Source organism: Staurois parvus, unplaced genomic scaffold, assembly GCF_062004578.1.
Source record: "Staurois parvus isolate SC_StPar_1 unplaced genomic scaffold, SC_StPar_1.0 ptg000009l, whole genome shotgun sequence".
Taxonomy (NCBI): domain Eukaryota; kingdom Metazoa; phylum Chordata; class Amphibia; order Anura; family Ranidae; genus Staurois; species Staurois parvus.
The window spans coordinates 353494-374275 of NW_028317805.1; the positions used below are offsets into that span (position 1 = coordinate 353494).

General features: G+C 41.8%; 1 protein-coding gene across 2 annotated transcripts in view; it reads left to right on the forward strand.

The window, feature by feature from the left end:
• LOC149474202 (disintegrin and metalloproteinase domain-containing protein 9-like) overlaps positions 1-20782 on the forward strand; it is an 81052-nt gene that overhangs the window by 17525 nt on the left and 42745 nt on the right. For both annotated transcript variants that reach the window (XM_089668861.1, XM_089668870.1), the window contains exons 2-5: positions 10412-10503; positions 17001-17077; positions 18803-18881; positions 19841-19920. In XM_089668861.1, coding sequence (XP_089524987.1) covers positions 10412-10503; positions 17001-17077; positions 18803-18881; positions 19841-19920 — 328 coding nt within the window. The remainder of the gene's footprint in view (positions 1-10411; positions 10504-17000; positions 17078-18802; positions 18882-19840; positions 19921-20782) is intronic.

Sequence of the window (20782 nt, forward strand, 5' to 3'; positions counted from 1 at the left end):
CTGTGCTTCCATATTAATGAAAGGAAGAAGCTCCTCGTATACACATTCTCCCAATTCAATAGAATGGCAAGCACTCTGATTGGCCACTTTTAGGAGCTCCTTTGATCTTCTGGGTGACAGGTAATGCCTTTTGTGCTTGGACAGATGCCGTCATAAATTCTAACAAAAGTCCTAAACTGCATTCTTTTACCATTAATTAGATAAACAAGAATGTTATTTACCAAACTTAATTCTGACTGAACAATCTGCATTTATCACCCTTGCAAGTTTGCAAATTACCTCCATTGAATTTTAACAAGTTGGCCCCTGAGTGCCAAAGTGATCTTGCATAAAATTAACACAGCAAAGAGTCCTTGGCTATGCATTTTGTTGTGTAAAATACATTTAGCTCAGTCCTAGAATACACCACATACAGTGTGTATATATATATATATATATATATATATATATATATAAAATTAAATATCCCTACAGTCTCATGCGGTCACAACTGTGCTTTGACAAAATGCACCTTGAAGATTCTGAGGCCACACGGAGAAAGGTGTTATTGTCAGATGAAACTAAAATTGAATTATTTGGCCTGAATACTAAACGATATATCTGGCGGAAATCCAATACAACTCCCCATCCAAATAATACCATTCCTACAGTAAAGCCCGGAGGCGGTAATATCCTGTTATGGGGTGATTCTCTGCAGCAGGGTCTGGAGAACTTGTCTGGATAGAAGGAAAAATGGATGGGGCAAAATACCAACAAATTCTTGAGGGAAATCTGCTGCCCTCTGCCAGAAAGATGTCACTGGGAAGAAGGTTTACCTTTCAACATGACACTGCCCAAAGCACACAGCAAAACTGACCACACAATGGTTGAAGGAGAAAAAGGTGAATGTCCTTGCATGGCCTAGTCAAAGCCCAGATTTAAACCCCATCAAAAATCTGTGTCTGTGGAATGACTTGAAGACTGCAGTCCACAAACTGTCACCATCAAATTTAACTGAACTTGAGCAGTTCTGCAAAGAAGAGCAGTTAGTAGAGACATATCTCAACAGACTAAAGGCTGTCATTAAAGCAAAAGGTGATTCAACAAAATACTGACACGAGGGGGTGATTCTTTTTCCAACTCACTGATTCTGTTTTTGAATGTTTAAATTTTATTCTGACGCGTAGGTGCTATATCTTTCACTTGGATGTTATAAATTGCACTGAGTAAATAGACCTGGATGAAAACAAAAACTGTGTCTGTCTTCATTTCAGGCTGCAAAGCAACAAAATGTCATTATTTTAACTACTTGCCAACCGCAGATAGCCGAATGATGGCTACACTGCGGCCGGCCAGCCCCCGGGGGCACGCACCCGGCGATCTCCGTGATCGCTGTGTCCTACGGACACAGCTGATTACTTGATGTGGTAAAAGGCCAATCACAGCAGCCTTTTACCACGTGATCAGCCGTGTCCAATGACACTCTAATCACCGGGAAATGCAATTGCTGGTTCTCGGCTGCACTTTCCTCACGCTGTCAGAGCGTGAGGAAAGTACTGCCAAGAACCGGCAGTTGTCAGGGCAGGGATCGGCACCGATCATCAGGGCACTTTTATTCCTTTTTAAAATTTATGTATTAATAAACCTTTGTACTTTTATGTGAATGTAGGCATTCTTGGGCACCTCATAAGTGTTTGTCAGGGATCCCCGCCGCGCTGGTCCCGGCGCAGGCGCAGTGCGCTGTCCTGTGCAGGGACGCGGGCACTAGGTCCTGGCCGGCCACGGCGTTCGGGTTCGCGCATGCGCAGTAGCGCGCTTGGCACCAATGACAGCGCAGGGCTGAGCTGTCATTCAGTGCCTTCTGGTCTCTCCTGTATCCCTGAACCTGCGAACCTGTGCTCTGTAAGTTACTGACCCAGATTGTACCTGACCTTGCTCTATTCTCCTACTCTGACCCTTGGCTTGCCTGACCTCCCACCTGGATGCCCCTTATTAGATCTGACCTTCTGTTGCTGACCTGGCGTGTGACCCGACTAATCTTTGCCCGCTGCTTTGTACCGCACTGTCCCCACCGTTACCGACCCGGCTTGTCTGACCTCGCATCTGCTCAGCAATCTATCCATCCCAACGGGGTCACCCGACCTCCTCATATCAGGCTCTTCCCCGTGGGAGCCCCTGGCGACTACCCCTACCACTGACAGGTATACTCAGTAGCCACGACCTGGTCTCAGGGTACTCCAAATCCATCCCCACCATCAGGCGCCCTGGTGAACAAGTACTCTGGGACTTAGATTCTGTGCTCTGGGGACGCCTGATCAGTGGAGTGCTAGTGGTACCGCCGGGCGGTCCCTTACAGTGTTTCTCTTTTTTGGCACCTGTGTAAAAGCTTTGTGAATTAAGCCTATTAGGCTGTGCACTTTGGAACAGAAATATGGGGGTCATAAAAAAGTCTTTTACATTTTACATTCATTGTTCACACTTTAGGGGTGTGATATAACCCAACAGGATCAGCCTTATTCCCTATATCCTACAGACAAGCAAGACGCTAATAAGGATTAGCCTATCTGAGCTGTGATAAACAGTTGGACTCAAGCCATGCAAATTAACACTAATCAATTCTAATCACATCTGATCCTCTGAAATCTTTATTGTAGAATGCACAAAAGCACAATCTGCACACAAACACACTAAATGACCTCCCCCAGGATAAATGCTTGAGCCATCCATTTACAAGCCTGTGTAAAAGTTATAGGATCCTCTGTCACATCTCCTAGGCCGCTCAGAAAATGGAAACTGGTCTGTGATTAGTTACAATACAACTTTCCTCATATGATGCGTCATGATTGCAGACCGTGGATGAATATTTAGCTGGTAGTAGGATCTCAAAGTCTACAAATGTGTATATACTGCATACCAGCTTATACGGCAATGTTTATTTAGTTCCCTTTTACTTAAACATACTTCCTCAATTTGGAGCATTAGGTGCTTTCCATCAAATTCTGTCTACTGCTGCCTCATCCCATGGGATCCTGATGACTTTCCACTCTGTTTTAGGGCTAGGTTCGCACCTATGCAGGTTGCGTTTAAACCATTTCATTTTGCATTGCGTTTTTGACGCATTTTTGATAATTTTTTTTAATTTATTTTATTTTTCTTGTTGCTAGGCAGATTTAAAATGCAAAATGCAGCAAAAACACAGCACATGCTTTTTTTGCAGCATTTCCATTGAAGTCTATAGAACCAAAAAACGCAACTTTTTGCGTAAAAAAAAAAGTCCCTTTCCCTTTCCAAAAAATGCACCAGGTGAAAACGCACAGATGTGAACATGTCCCATAGGAAATCATGTTAAATTGACTGTACTGCGTTTCTGCAAAACGCTACAGAAAACGCTTAGGTGTGAGCCTAGGGTAAAAGTGGACCGCCAGGTTGTTGGCAGTCTTCCTCGTTTCCACTCTCTTCTAGATGGTGGTGTCCTGTACATTGAACTTTTGGGCATGCGGTGGTTGAGTAGATGCAGGATTTGTCTGGTCAACCATAGGCTCCATTTTAATAACCTCAGCTATATATTTTTGTTTACACTCCTTCCTGCGGAGAAATGGTTTTAAACAACCTTTGATCTGTGTTACATTGATAAAGACTAACACTATGTGTATATTTATTTAAACCGGTTTCCTTTAGACTATAGAAAAAACAAGCATGATTTAATGGCATGCTTCATGTGGAGTTACTACATCAGCCCAAGGTGCGGGTTTAAAATGCGTCATTCCAGACAACTGGGTGGGAGAATCAAGGGCAAAGGAGGCTGTATGGGTGCAGTCACAATCAGTGGGTCTAAAAATTTGTGGGGACTGTTGTCACCCTAAAGATGGAGTCAAGTGGAGTAAGTGGTTGCTATTATCTATCTGTATTATTATGCTTTTATTTTAGAGAAGAGCATTTATAGATAGCATATATGTAAAGTGCTATATTATGCTTTTATATGTAAAAATGTGGCATTGCCACAGCAGTTTTTTCCACATGTAACATAGTTTTATTCCCAGATGATTCTGCCAGTAGATCTGTTATTTTGTCACTTGTAACAGGGTGAAAATTCTCTTTGTTCTATAGTCAAATTGCACAGCAGCAATTTATGCTGTACCAAGGGTAGATTTAGATGGATTTGAAGTTTTGTAGGATAGTGCACATACAGTATGTGGCCTGTTGTAATTCCCCTAGTTGGCCACTAGGTGTGCCTATAGCTGGAAAGTGAGATTCGGCTTAGGAGTAGCTTGGGTAAAGTGCCAGCCCTGCCCCTGCTAGGAAAGTGGCACCCTGGGTGAGGTTATATCAGGAAGGAGGAGAGCTTTCTGGGTACTAGCAATAGTTGCCTCCAGGAGAGTGGCAACTGGACCAGCATGTAGGTGATAAAGGATATTGTTTAGCTTCCCCTAAGGGAGGTTGGAGGTAGCTGGGGGACTAAAATATATTGGAACTACTCACAAGAAGGAATGCCAGACCAGAGGTAGGTAGGCGGGTAGGGGCCTTTCGTTTTGTCTCTGCTCTTCGGTCTGTGGTATTTCTCTCTGTATATCTACAAATTATTTGGAAGATTATACATGTAGCACCCTCTAGTGATAGATAGGCTTGTTAGAAGCCTGGGATGTGTCAGGAGTGAAGTAGTGAGTTCACCTCAGGACAGGCTGGGAGGCTGTACAGGTCAGGGTTTCTGGAGCCCTCCCATCCTTCCAGAAATTGCAAGAACTTTCTGGAAGAGGGGCAGAGGAGGGGAAGAGGCCCAGATTTGCATGTTTAGGGGAACTTGGCCAATTCCCAGGAAGGAGGCCGGGCATAGTGGCCACAACCCTTAAATATGACAGACCCTGTACAGCAGTGTAGTCGGAAGGAAGATGGTCTGAAGGAAGGTGCTGGAATGTGAATCCTTTGAGGAGGCCCAAGGAAAGGAGCCTGCCTACAGGTTGGTTGCTGGACAGAAGGATCTCCATTATGCCAAGTCTCCTAGAGAAGACAATCCTGTTAGCAGGGAAGGAGCTAGCTCAGCGAAAGGCCTGAAAGCAGCTACAACCCACCAAGCTAACAGAACAGGACAGTGTGAGTACTTCTACACCCCCTGGGCCAGATAAAAGGAGAGGGTGGTTGGGCGCAGGTCCCAACTGGTTCTCATCTAGGACTACTTGACTGGTGGAACTTGGAATCCTTTGCCCAGGGATACCCTCAGTGCAGCTAGCTGAAGAGGAAGGATTAATCTGGGGTCTGAGGAGGTACATCAAGGGGAATTCATTAAAGAGGCAGTGCTATATTTCTTATTTACATTTTTGTACAGTGTAGTTTGCTAAGAAGTTTGTCCTCAGGTTTGCAGTTCTTTGGACATCCCATATACCCCTAGACCCCATCCAAGTTGTTAACCCCTTAATAAATTCAACAAAAACCCAGCTCAAGGACTGTTTTACTGACTTTGTGTGTGAAGATGTGGGAAAATGTGTGTTACCTGGCTGTGCAGAGCTTAGGAGGACTCAAACAAATCCAGCAGCCTTTAAGGGGGTAGCGCTACATAAGTCTTGGGTTACTGCCCATTAGGTAAACTGACCTGTAATATGCATTTATTAATTTAGTAAACCTCTGAAAAGAGACTTCATGTGGAATGTCCCTTCCTGTAGCCTGAATGGGGACATCTCCTGGAAATGGCCCTGTGCACTGGAGTCTAGTAGAGTCTGTTGGTGGGTAAGGCCAGAAGGGGGTGGAATAGGGCACTGGGGTCCCCAATGCTAGTAAGGCTAGGTTGGGTTGTTCTCAGGGTGTACCCCAATCAGGTGGGGCCTTGGGAACCTGAAGCATGCCATGTGGCTCATCCAGCTGGGTCTCAACAGGTAAAGAGTGGATGTGTTCATAACAGCTTTAAATTAACTTAAAACGTATGCAAACCTAAGTACAAAAATGTACTACATTGCATCTTACCAGTCTTTAATCCACCAATGGTGTTGCCATATTGCATTGCATTTTACGGAAAATTACAGCTCTGCAGATTAAAAATGAAAGGTCATTTTTAATAGCTTTAACGTGCAACATGGCTTAAGTATGCTATATTTTTTGCTGTACTTTTCCCACAAACCTTTAATTTACTTGCAGCCTTTGCATATGAAGGCAGTCACTAGTCCCCTTCTGTGTCTATAGAAAGGCCCCAGGTCTGAATAGCTAACAGCATTCAGTAGGATCGGATGGGTCTATTAAAGGGTGGGTGATGGTCAGATTAGAGGTTTTCTTTTTTTGGGCAGCATGTGACAAATATATAGGTGATCTAATCCTATTTTCTATGATAATCCTTATAGCTTGGCAAAGCTCTTCATTTTCCTGAAACCAAATATGCTGTCAGAGTCACCTGACAGGTTAGTCCAGTACAGACATTAACACATCAGTGATGTCAGTTCTCTGGTTGATGAAGCTGTGTCATAGAGCCAGAGGACGGAATTCACACATATTGATCTCATAGCTAATTCTTGCTCAATTGTATGTAGTCATGTGAAAATTCCCGAGGGCTCCTTCACACTACATGCATTACCATGCATTATGATGGGGCTGGAACAAACCAAAATTTGACATTGACCATTTTGCTTAACGGATAGGTTCACCGTTAGGAACATGTTGTACTGTTGCAGCCGCTCCCCAACCCACCGCCTCTAGTGACAGCAAGACGGGGATCTTCTCCCTGTCACAGTTTCTTAAAAACCGTGGCTGTGCAGGGCTCCACCCACATGATCCTGTCATTCATTCACAGGGTTCTGTGAATGGGAGAACTACAAATACCAACAGTCTTTCTGGCTGTCCTCTTGTAGTTCTCAATGAACTACCCGGGCACTGTTGAGAGCTGTGGTAGATCATTGATTCTTCCGGTCATTGTGTGTGTGCTTACCTTTATGAGGTACAAGCAGATAGCTTACACCGACAGTCTGCAGGAACCCTGCATTGCACCCATAATCTGCTGATTGCTGGTGCAATGCTGTGTAGGCTCTTAGCAAAAAAATTAAAAATTCAAATTTTTTTACCTTCAAAAAATGTGCATTGATTATTTTGTTAGAAAGGTAAAAGTATCCTGTAACATAACGGACTGCACGCCATGTGCATTGTGTTGTATTGTGTGTTAGGTTATGCATTGCACATGGGGGTGCCATTGAAAATGAATGGAATTTCAACACAGCTCATCATGAGGCATGCATTGCCATGCATTGTGGACCATTTTTCAATTGCTTGAGCACTAGGGTGACTGTGACAAGGAGAAGCTTGTGCTTTTTTATTTTTTTTAACTGCAGTCATGTTCTCACTTGCATGTCTGTGCCGTTCTAATGAAAGATCTGTCTAATGTGAAAGTGAAATGATCCCTGAATCATAATTACAATTTTGTGGTTTTACTCATTAGAGATCTATACCTCCTCCCATATCTAGCTTTTATTTGTTTGTCTGGGCCTGGCACTTCTATGTGAGTCAATGGAATACATCCAAGAGGCACTGGGACTTCAATGCTGATTAATACAGAGTTGTAAAGGGCAAAAGACAATAATTTAAAAAGTACATGAGCTTTGGTTAGGTGGCTTCACATGTAACCAGGTCACTCCTCCAATGGGAACCCAGGAATATCACCCAGAGCCAGGGGCGGACTGACCATTTGGAAACTCGGGCACTGCCCGAGGGCCCGGAGTCAGTAGGGGGCCCCATGAGATGCCCCAGGTACCTTTTTCATAGGTTTTTTGGAGTTTGGGCAAGGACACAGGGGCCCCATGATCCCCTATTGCCCGGGGCCCCATGAGTTGTCAGTCCGCCCCTGCCCAGAGCCTAAACCAACAGAAGGAGCACCAGACCAAATTCTTATTCAATGTAATTTAAGCATGTTATTTACCTGTAAAAGCCTCCCTTGTGTAAGCATCCAAAAGCCCTGAGCTACCTGCTGGGCACTGCCATCTTGGAGGTGGTGGCAGCTAGCAGACTCACAGCTGTCACTTAATGTACATTACAAGTGAATACAAAATTGTATATGGAAAGGAAGAACACTGCAAGTAAGCATTAAAAATTATTTTTCCTTTGTTTGTTGTAGCAATTCTACTAATATAATTCCATCTCATCTAATGCATTTTCAATCTATAACCCTGATGAAGAGCGTGTTTTGCTTCTGAAATGTGTTGGCTGTATTAAATCATTAAAGTGTTGCTAAACCCACAACAGTAAAATCGGTCTGTATATGCAGTAAAGCATGCTTGTTATACTCACTGTGGAACCTAAGGGGTTAAGCCTATGCATTGTGTAAAAAGGCTATTTGATCCTGTCTTCTCTGATCCTCCCCTTCTACTGTTCCCAATCCATCTGCCATAGTTAGAGCTGCAGTGGCAAGTCTGCACATGCTCTGTTTGGTGTTTATTTCTAGTGAGTTTTTTGGGGGGAGGGTTCATGGGATCGGCAGAGGGTCAATCGCCGCTGTCCAGACAGAGGGTCAGGGTCATGCAGCCTCATAGGACAGTCAGATGAGAATGAAAACTATTCCTACAAGATTAACCAGTGCTCAGTTGGACACTGATAGAAGTCACAGACTGCTATATCCTGCTGATGAGAAAAGGTATTTATATTATATATTTAATATATAATAAATTGCCTTCCCATGTTCTGTGTACTGTGGGAGACCGTATATAATTAATGCCGGGTTGTGGGTTTAGTAACACTTTAATGATTTAATACAGCCAACATGTTTCAGGAGCAAAACAAGCTCTTCATCAGGGCTCAGTAATGTTTGCAAGTCTTTAATGGACTCCTAGAGGTACATGCCAGAGAAATAGCTTGCAAATGCATTAGATGGGATGGAATTATACTAGCAGAATTGCTACAACAGACCAAGGAAAAGTATATTTAATGCTTACTTGCAGTGTTCTTCCTTTTCATATACAATTTTTTATTCTTACATAACAGCTGTGAGTCTGCTAGCACTGCTGTCACCACCTCCAAGATGGCAGTGCCCAGCAAATAGCTCAGGGCTTTTGGATGCCTACACAAGGGAGGCTTTTACAGGTAAATAACATGCTTAAAATACATTGAATGTACATGCCTGTTTAATCCTATGGAAAGATTTTTGTTGAGATGAACGACCTAGCAATGGGATTTCGTTAACGATTATCTCATATAATTCAGTATTTTTAATTTTAGATGTGGTGGGGTTCTTAAGCAAAGTTATCATGAGAAAAGTATGGGATTTGCCAATGCTGACCAGTCTAAAAATGCTGGTTCAAAAAAGGAGAGAACGTGAAAAGAGATTCACAGAAAGTGGTTACATTATGGACAGAATGCGATACTAGAAGTAGTTCCAAAAATTATGCTTTATTACACAATACACATGTGGACAATTAAGGTTAATACCTTGGTTCACCATCACCTCAATATGAGATAGTACAAAAACAGACCTAAAATCACATAAAAGCAACGTCAGGACCGGTCTTAGTAGTGATGTGCTGCAGACATAGTGACAATAGCCTAATACATTTGCAGCACCGACACAATTGTACCATATAGGCATAGCATACATTGCAATAATGGCTGATAACAAGTACCAAGTGATAATGATATATTTGCCCATAAATCTGACTAGGTAATGTGGGTTAAAAATAATTGCATATATAGGGATGCGGTTAGCCTCTGTTATAACCAGATAAAGTAATGGCAAGAAATTAATGGCAAGAGTAGGTGGTGAAATATTAAGCCGCAATGAACATGTCCATGTTGCTTGAGTATAGGATCAGCAAAGCAAAAATCACCATTGACTTCCTCAGTGTTGTAGAGATGGCAGGGCCGTGCCTTAAGGGGTTTCTTCACTGCGACGTGCGGGCTATTAACCATCTTAATATTGATGTAGTAATGCAAAGAGTTGGGTCATCCGTGCCTTGTAATAAGTGTAGGGTGCCATGCACCTTTATATAGTGAAACATGCTGTCCCCATCCTGAAACAAATAGGTGACATATGGACAGTCAATACATATATTCCTTGTAGTATATATGTAATGGCGGACATGCGCCTTATTTCCGTTTATCTGTGTAGCAATTTACTCACCACCCAAGCCATAGGTGATACTCTTACAGAGTTTCCTTCATCTGGATGACCAGGCGCAGTCCCGGAAGCAGCCGTCACCATCGGGACTGTTATCCAATGACCACAATGGAACCGTTCTAATCAATGGGACTCCAACTTCCAACTTTGTTGGAGTCGCACTGATTTGAAAGTATTTCTTGCACTACTTTTGCAGATTTCGGGTGCGATTTGCATAGACTATTGAAGTCGCACAGATGCCTGAACTCCTATTCCTGCTAAACATCATAGAAAAATATTTTGCAGTAAGGATAATTATTCTACAGCTAAAAGAGCCGTATTCAAATGTGTGATTCTAAATTTTTTGTACTACTTCCACAGGAGGTGATGTATTTGGGTTTCGTAATGAGGAGATTGTATTCCCAGAGCAGATCTTGGGCAGACAGAGGAGAGATGCAGGACAGAATCATACGGTAATTAAAGTTCTCTGATGGTCCATCTTGGACTTGTTTACTACTTTACTTACTGAGGCCTCATTCACATGCGTGCTTACACCCTTAGTCTGTGAATGGGCCGTGTCTTTGACCTGCATGTGTTACAAGATTATCTGTACAACAAAGGTGCAGCCTGCAGTATCTGTATCAAAGAGGAGACAGAAAAAATGTGTTGCTCACTTGCACTCGAGTTTAATGTGTTAAACAGAAATGGATCACATACAGATAATTACTTTCTTTATAGCGGCTGCGCAGGTCACATGGAAAAATGCATCAATTTGTATTACAGAATTGCCATTATTAACATATAGGATACTAAACAGAGAAAGTGAATGTCAGAACAAACACAAAACTGAACAAAGATAGCATAAACCAAGTATCAGTAACCTGTATCAAAGAGGAGAGCATAAACGCATGTTGTTCACTTGCATTCCATGTTTAATGTGAGCTTGTTGGAATTAAGCCTCATGCACACTGCTTTTGGCATTATTTTGCCAAAGCCCCTGAACTCAACTCAATAAAGACCTATGTATACATGTACACATAGGCTTTTATCATAGTTTAGCAGCAGCAGAGTTTAGAGGCAGTTAAACGTCCCTCTCCTGAACGCAGAAGAATCACAATCAGGAGACGAACATTTTGGCCACAAAATGCCAAACACGGCAAAAACGCGTGTAAACGCGCCCAAGCGCTAACCGCATTTAACGCTTGGGCGTTTATTCATTTCAGTGGCAAGTACTCTGGTCAATTAAATTAATAAATGTCCAAGTGCTAAATGTGGGTATGCACAGTTAAACGCAGTACCACGTTTACAAGTGTTTTGCCGCATTTAGTGTTCCAGTGTACATGTAGCCTTAGTCTCCTGAAGTCACACTACAAATCATTCGAGCTCACTATAGATGTAGCCTAGTAATAGCATTACTGGGAGATTTATTAATTTACTTGCTACACATGCAAACAGCCTATCTTTGTCTAGAGGAACAGAACGCTTGGTGAGGTGAGGGGCCCGATTGCATGCTGTCTGCATTAGGGCCACCGACTCACAACCACCGGCTATCAAGTTAAAGTGGTAATAAACCCAAGACTGGCAATACTGCCGTCCAAAGGTGCCCCTGTGCCCCTTCATCCAGAGTGGGGTTACTCATACAGGAGCTGTGTTACTGGCCAATTCACAGGGTGAAAACAGAGGGGGGAAAGCCTAAAAAAATAAAACAAATGCAGCCACCACATCTAATGATTTGTAGGCTATAATTTATTACATTTTTGTTTTTGCATTTAATACCGCTTTAAGCTACTGAATTAAATTAACTTATTGTATTAAAGCCCAGGTTCAACTAAAGTGTTTTCTTTAGTTTTGGCTAGGGTAGGGTAGGTTTGGTTCCTCTGTCTGTGGCCCCACTGAGGAGATTTCCTCTCTACGAAGTCATTTTATGACTACAGAGGAAGCAAGAGAAATATTCTATATTTTCACAAGACACAAAGCACAGTACGAGTCCTATCAAATAAAAACAATTATCTGTGCTGACTGCTAAAGTGAGCAGCTGACACTAAAAGGTAGTATACAAACCCAAAACAATACAAATACACAGCATGTGCAGCGCTTAATGACCAATTAAAGTGAAAGAACAATATAAAAGAAATGATAATAAAACGTCCATATAAGTGGTACAGTCTATCTTGAAAACATGCTCAATAGGTGTTCATCCACCACCCTTAAAAAGGTATACTTGATAGATGCCAATTCAATACGGTTGCAAATGTCACCACCACCATCTCCCAGTGAATTGCAAACTCACCGCTGAGAAGGAGTTACAGTGCTGACGCCATGCCACTGCTTGATTCCGGGTCAGCAGCGGCTACAAATGTAAGCTGGCTTACCCAAGTTTATGTTTTCTGTACATTTATGATTTTAACATTAAAATATTACACTATGAAAACTATACTTTGCTCCTGGTGAGCCTTATTTTGCCAGAGCCTGCTTAACCATCTGCCACTCGCCCTATGGCCGAATGGCGGCCGGCAAATGTCATCAGCGTTCCGGGTGGACACCATATGGCGTCCTCCCGCACATGTGCAGATTGCGCTCCTGCAGAGCTGCGCAGCGGCGCGATTTGTCACCGGCCGTGTACCTCGGACACGGTCGATGACAGATCTGAGTATCAGCCCCCGTTGCCGGTACCATGTGACCTGCTGTGACCAATCACAGCAGGTCACATGACAGTTGTATACAATGGATGGCTTCATTCATGCCATCCATTGTATACTAGTGTCTAGCTGTGATTGGTCACAGCTAATAACATGCACATGTCATGTGATTAGCTGTGGCCAAATCACAGCTAAGCACAAAAAAAAAAAAAAAAAAACCCTGAATGAATCGATGTCATTCAGGTAAATGCTTGCTTATAGCAAAGTAATTCTTTGCTATAAGCAAATTGTGTATAAAAAAAAAAATACTGATCACTTCCCCAAAGTAGTACAATGTTACTATGGTAACATTGTAGAGGAAGATGAAAGAAAGAGAGCACAAACCTTACGCATTACCTCAATAAATAGTGACTAATTTTATTAATAAGGAAATATACTCACAAAATGATTGTATAACAGGCATAAGTAACCATAATCCAAACAGGGTTACAGGTAAATCAAAAACGGGGGGTAAGAAAGCCACTGAGTGTCAGTATTACAGCAGTTCAGCCTGTTTAGTGACACTAAACAGGCTGAACTGCTGTAATACTGACACTCAGTGGCTGAATATCTCCTTGCCATGGGAACTCTGCCATACTGAAGTTTCTATCTGCCAAACCCAGCTCTGATGAAGAAGGGAGCACCCTTCGAAACGCGTTAGCCTTCATACCCCCCCTTTTTGATTTACCTGTAACCCTGTTTGGATTATGGTTACTTATGCCTGTTATTCAATCATTTTGTGAGTATATTTCTTATTAATAAAATTAGTCACTATTTATTGAGGTAATGCGCAAGGTTTGTGTGCTCTTTCATCTTCCTCTACAGTTTTATTAAGCTTCCCCAGCTTCATGATAGAGCTGCACAACCTCTGATCACCAGTGGATGAATACACAACACGCTGCTTGTCACTAACGCCTGTTTGATCTGAGTCCTTGAGCGCAGGAGATAATGGATCTTTGGTGACTATGGTAATTGTACTACTTTGGACATAGTGAAGTATGAAAAAGAATTCTTAAAAAAAATTAAAAAAAATAAATAAAAAAAAAATATATATATATATATATATTTTTTTTTTTTTTCATACTGTCACCAGTCAGTGTCCCTGATCACCGCCATGCCAGTTATATGATGACGCTGTACTGCACTGGTGACAATATGTAAAAAAGAAATAGTGAAACTCATTTTTTTAATTTTTCCATTTTCCGAAAAAAATTATGACAAAAAAAATACAACTTCAAAAAACTCGCCATGCCTCTTATGAAGTACGTCGGACTGTCTACTTTGCAAAAAGGGGTCATTTGCGGGATATCTGTTCTGTTCTGACATTCTTGGACCTCAAGAAATTAGATTGGCTGTCAGTACTTCAGGATTGATCAATATTCAGATCTATACCATAGTTTGTGAACTCTATAACCTTCCTACAAACTAAAAAATACATCCTAATTTGGGTTATTTTCACCAAAGACATGTAGCAGAATACATCTTGGCCTAAATTTATGAAGAACAATTATTTATTTGCAAACTTTTATAACAGAAACAAAGAAAAACGTGTTTTTTTCAAAATATTTGGTCTTTTTTTGTTAATTTAGCAAAAAATAAAAACCCCAGCAGTGAATAATTACCACCAAAAGAAAGCTCTAGTTGTATGAAGAAAATGATAAATTTTAGTTTGGGTACAATGTTGTATGACCGCGCAATTGTCATTCAAAGTGTGAGAGCGCTGAAACCTGAAAACTCGCCTGGGCAGGAAGGTATAAAATTGCCCGGTATTGATGCTCTTCATACACTAATGGCTGTGACAAGCTACATACTTGCTGCTGGAATCTGAGAGGTGTTTGTGCTGCTGTAGTGGCAGCTGATACTTCCGGTGAGCTTGCAATTCACTGGGAGATGGTGGTGGTGATATTTGCAACCGTATTGAATTGCCATCTATCAAGTATACCTTTTTAAGGGTGGTGGATGAACCGCAAGTGTCCTATTTGCATGCCGTAGCTGGAGGCTCCTACATCAGGAAACTGCATTGTGTGACCCTTTTCAACTGGCCCATGTATATCATCAAGCTTCACAGATCCGTGCCTGTGCTGCAATAAAGCTGAACAATGAATAAATCCCCGGAAAATGAAAAGCAGGCCATACATGGATCGAAATTCAGACGGTACAGCTGGGAATGGCTGAATTGTGATCCATGTGCGGGCAGGCTGGTTTTATAGAAGTCAACCACCCAAATTTCTATCCATTTATGGGCAGTCTGGTTGTACAGAAGTCAATTTACCAATCGACTTTTGTACAATCACCCCATCTGATAAATGCCACTCGATGAGTGCCGCCGGCAGTGCTGATCAGTGTATTCTGATAGCATGGAAATCTCCCAACCATCAAAACACATCAGCTCAGTGGAAGTGATTCCACCATCCACATCAAATGTGTGGATGGAGAAATTAGGTCAGTGTTTTTTGTTCTACCTGCTAGTTGAATGAAAAAACTGACCCATCTATGGCCAGCTTATGACCTCTTTCACACGGGGCGGACTCCACTTTGATCATCAGGGGATCTGTCTGCTGGTCCCCTGCTGGTTAGAACAGAGCTGGCAGATGACAGGTCCGTGTTTGCTCAGTTTATGCAAATCAGACATGGACACAGCCTGCTCTGCTCTATGGGCAGCCAGGAGTAATTAGACTCCACTGTCCATTTACACCCGACTCCCCTCTGATTCAATCCACCTAGACAGAAGGGATGGATCCCTTTCCGTTTTTTTGTTTTTTTTTAGTGAATCAGATTGGAGGTAGGTGGGTATAGATGGATACAAGTCTGTTTACACCCTCCAGTCCATAGGGATACATGGACCCAGGGGGGGACTGACAACTCATGGGGCCCCCGGGCAATAGGGGACCATGAGCCCCTCTGTCCTCTCCCACACCCAAAAAAGCCTATAAAAAGCCAATGAAAGGTACCAGGGGCATCTCATGGGGCCCCCTACTGACCCTGGGCCCTCGGGCAGTGCCCTAGTGCTCGAATGGTCAGTCCGCCCCTGCATGGACCATCCTATCAGGTCTACCTGAAAAATGGACAGCCGGGCCTGATTGGATCACCTGGGTGAAAGGAGCCAGACAGTGGGCTCAGGTTCTTCTACCTCTCCGCCCCTGTGGGGAGAGAGCCTTCCAGAGAAGCACTGATGTCTATTCACCTTGTAAAGAGGAGGTAACGACTTTCATCTGGTTACAGGTAGCCATATACAGATCCAAAGAGTTGCACAATATACACAATGACTCAGTTGTGTACAAAATGGAACAATGAAAAGGAATAACTGCTGAGCATTATAACGTGAACGTGTTCTCTGGAACAATTCTTTCTGTTTCTATGTGTTCTTTGATGATTGTTTGGAGACAAGTCTGAGACAGCAAGATAAAATCAACATTGTCAGAGATGGCAGGTCTGATTTTGACAAAGGTGAATAATTACAACCTAAATTAAAATCTGTACCCAGCCTTTTGGCCCCAAAGGTGGCCATACACTGGTGGATTTTCAAACAAACATTTGTACCAACATTCATATGAAAATTGTTAGTACATTCAAGTTGAGTTGAGAAATTTAGTTTGAAAGTACTTCAAAATTTAATTTTAACATTCAGTCTTGAAAGGAATGGACTTTCCCCAACAAAAACCACATACTGTACACTGTTTGAAGTCTATTTGTTAGAGAAAAATTTCCATCTTGCTTTTTCAAGTTTTTTTGGTCACTGCAGTTGAAAGGAAATGTCAGATTGACTCCACTAATAACTGGAAAATTATTATTAAATAATTGGATAGTAGTACCAGAGAATTTAAATTGTTAAAGAAATCTATATACTGTATATGACTAGATTAATAGGAGGGGAAAGAGAGAATAAGATGAGATTGGACAGTGGTGTGTTGGGGTGGGTCTGGGTATAAAGTTTATATGTATGATGTAAAAAAAATTATGATGGTTTTGTAAGGTATTTATTTCTTAAAAGAAAATTTAATAAAATATATAATGGAAAAAAAAATTGGAAAATCAAAGCTCTTAAAGTGAAAATTTTCAAACAAAATTCCACTAGTGTGTGGTCAGTTTACAAACTCAATTTCACTTGGAGGACCTTTGTCAAAGGTAAACTTTAGGGTATGTCCTACATTGTTTCTGGGATTAAACACCATTGCAACTGCATGCTGTGCGGTGGCTATAGTTTTCTAGAAATAGGTGTATACAGTATGTGTAATAAGGAGTTGGGCCAGCCTCTGAACCAACAAACTAATCTACTGTTTTTGTTTTTGCAGGGTCTATGGGAGGATAGTTTAACATATATCATCCCAACATCAAACGGTACTCTACTTCTAAACCTCCAGAGGAACAGGTACATAGAGACTTGTATCTTATAAACAGATTATAGACATACTGTAAAGCTGGTCATACAAGCATGTGGGTATATTTAAAAAAATATGCTGTGTGAATATCTCAGCATTCACACAGCTGTCACAAATAATCCCAATATTGTGTCTAATAGGTTTATTTCCTGTAATCATCAGCTCTATCTACTGTCCATGCTACGGTATTTTCCTGAAATACCTCAATCAGGAAAATATGGCATTATGGCCACTAGATGTAGCCAATGAGCATAGGAAATAAAAATACTAGATAAATTACAGGGATTATTCATGACAGTTTTGCAAATGCTGAGGAATTCATCAAGTACATTTTTTACAGACAGACCACATAGATTTTTACAATCAGCCTGCCGGAATCAACTGAAATTCACTCAGTGTATTACCAGCTTAAGAGATACATGTATAAACCATTTAATTCCTTTAGTCCAGTAGTGGTCAACTTTAGTCATAAGGAAGACCTCAGGTGTAGCCCCTGGTATCAGTAGTGGGACAACCTAATATTTAGTGAATGTGATGCCACAGAAAGCTGTCAAAGACCACAGACAAGCAACAGGACAAGCCACAGGAGACAGTCAAAGACTACCAAAAGATGATCAGAGTCTGCCTTTTTTGGCATTTTCAACACAGAGGAACTCTTGAAATAACTTTCCAGTTTCTGGGAAACCCTGCTAAAAGTACTATATCTACAACTCATGATACATTAGTGTGATGGTCAGTGGGGAAGATAGCTAACTCTGGAGCAACACTGGGATTCCATGGAACCCTGGTTGAGAAGACCTGCACTAGATGTTGTAGGAGACATAGACAGTTATGATATAACATGAGACTGCAGGAAATCGTTGTTATTAAAAGACAATAGGGAAACACCAACTCACCCCAAGGGCCATGCAGAACAGAAAGTGTCAAAGGGCCGCATGAAGCCTACGGCCTGCAGGTTGGGCATTACTAATGAGGAAATACTTATATCCACCAGCTTGTCTTATACCTCCACTTTGCACTTTTAACTGCATTCTACCATTGAGCATAAAGGGAAACCAACAAACTTCACTTTGAAAGCCTTTACACACAATATGACTTCAGGCTTGGTCCCTAGGCAGGCCCTGTACCACAGTTGGCTCCAATATTGAGGCTCTGCCACTAAGTGGAACACATGAAGTAATAAGCTGTTCCCTCACTACCAGGACCCCCATCACCTGCTACCATCACCGTTCCCACTGTCAGCTGGTTGACACAGATAACTTCTCCTTTGAACAAATACACAATTTACCGAACATTCTTGTAATTTGCAACTGGGGCAGAACACTTAGATGCCCTAAAGAATAAGTTCCATTGGAGGGGAATGCTGTCAGAAAAGCAGATCATATGATACACTTGTCCTCACTGTGGAGATCCCACTCCAGACTCCTCAGCACAAAGTATATGACTCTACAAAATGGGAAATGACACACATGCAGGACAAACCATATCACAAAGTACATTACCCCCCTACATGCATCAGCCAATATTTTAAGGTGCATACACAGAGATACATAAATAAATTATTAAGAAGGCACTTGACTACAAGCAGGATTACTGTCTCAGTGTCACTTGTAGCTACTTTACCATATGAGCTTGACACATTAATCATCTGTTGTACATTTTAATCTATAAATCTGAATTATGTTGGAAATCACCCTCTCCCACTTTCTCCACAGAGACTTTATTAGTAAAGACTTTGAACTGTTTACCTACAGCAAAGATGGTGGACTGCAGAAGCACAATAGGAGTGCACTGGTATGTGTAATCCCCATATTACTTATGCATTCTATTCCATTTAAACCATATTTAAACTCAAGAACAGAAATGTATATCTTTCTCCCAAATTTGTGCCAGCAAGCTATATCTGAGGCCTAAGGAGAATAATTCCCTTTATATAGATTAAGTCTTGACTGAGAAGGCCAACTGCTTTAAGAGATTGAGCTCTTAGAGATTGAGATATTTTTATCAATATCTGTATGCAAGTGCGGTCACCAGAACTATTCAACCAACAGTCACCCAAAGTATGAAATGCAAAATACTAACAGACAAAGCCATTCACAACTCTGCCCCAGCTACATCACTAACTTCTTCCTAAAATGTCACCTATACTGTCATCTGTCATCTTTGTAACTCCGAAAACCTCCTGCTCTCTAGTTCCCTCATCACCTCCTCCCATGCCCACATTCACAACTTCTCTAGAGCCTCTACCATCCTATGGAACTCCCTACCTCAACCTGTACAGCTATCTTCTACTCTACTTTAGTTAAAACCTGAAAACTCATCTCTTCAGGGAAGACCTATCCCACCTCTACCTAAAAATGAGAACTTTAATTCTCGAACAACTCATCTTCTCATAGTTGCTGCTCATCCATTTTTTAATTGTATTGTATTTATACTGTCTCCCTTTATTTTGTAAACCGTTGCGGAAACTGTTGGTGCTATCTAACTCCTACATTATGATAACTAGACATAGTATTCAAAATGAGGTCTAAGTAAAGCTCTATATACAGTAGTAGAATCAGGACCTCTTTTCTTCTGTTGGAGATTCTTTAAGTGATGCACCCTACAATTCTATTTGCTTTCTCCACTGCCTGGTCACACTGCTTGCCCATATTGCAATCTTCTGAAATAAATGTTACACTGTTATGTGCTGAAAGACATTCAGTGTAGGCTGTTAATTTATGCTAAATGTATATACAATTCCCTTTTCCCAGGAACACAACTGTTATTACCATGGACAAGTAGATGGATTGGATGACTCAGTTGTTGCTCTTAGCACTTGCTCTGGTCTCAGGTTGGTATGGAGTTTTTTTTTATTTTAGTTACAAAATATGAAGAATCTGATATTGATTTATCATAGTCTTCCACATGTGTAGAAATAAATGTATCTGTAGTAGAATAGTTTTGAATACACTTTGGGCCCCTTTCCCACTGATGCTGTTTTGCCTCTCCACAATGCACCTTTCCAGCAGGACAAAAGTGCATCAAAATTATTGCCCTTTAAATCCTATGAGACTTTTAACATCGTTTTGCTGCATTTGCACTGTGGTTTGAACAGTTCTGCAAGCTGCATAATTGGTGCACTTTCCAAAAGCACACAAAAGATGCTATTTTCATTGAAGTCAATAGGAAACGTCCCAAAAGCGCACTCAGGATTTTGGGGGTTGTGTGGTCAAAATATGCTGGTTGTTAAGGAGCAGGCACCCCCTGGCATCCTTGGCAACCAGTGAATAACTTATTGATAAGGAGCAAGCATATGCCAGCTTCCTTAACAATCAGAAGATAGGTAAAAAAAATTCCCCCTGCACCCCTCCATCCCCTGCCAGGATAACGGGGGAGCTCTGGAATCTTTATTAGCCCTCCAACTCTCCCATCTGGCCATCCCCCTCCTCCCCTCAGATCTGCTCCTGGCTGTCCTGCTGCCTCTCAGCCTCCTCCCCCTCTCCAGTGGTAGCATCTCTCCTGCACAAGAGGAGCTGGAGCATGCTGATCACTGAGGAGGAGGCATTATCACTAGTTGTCAAGGACACCAACACCGTAGGACACCGTCGGCGACTTTAACAACCAACAAATAGCCGGTTGTTAAGGAGCTGGCACCTGACAGCATTCTTAATAACCAGCTATTCACACAGATGTGCTGTAATGCAGTGCTTTTG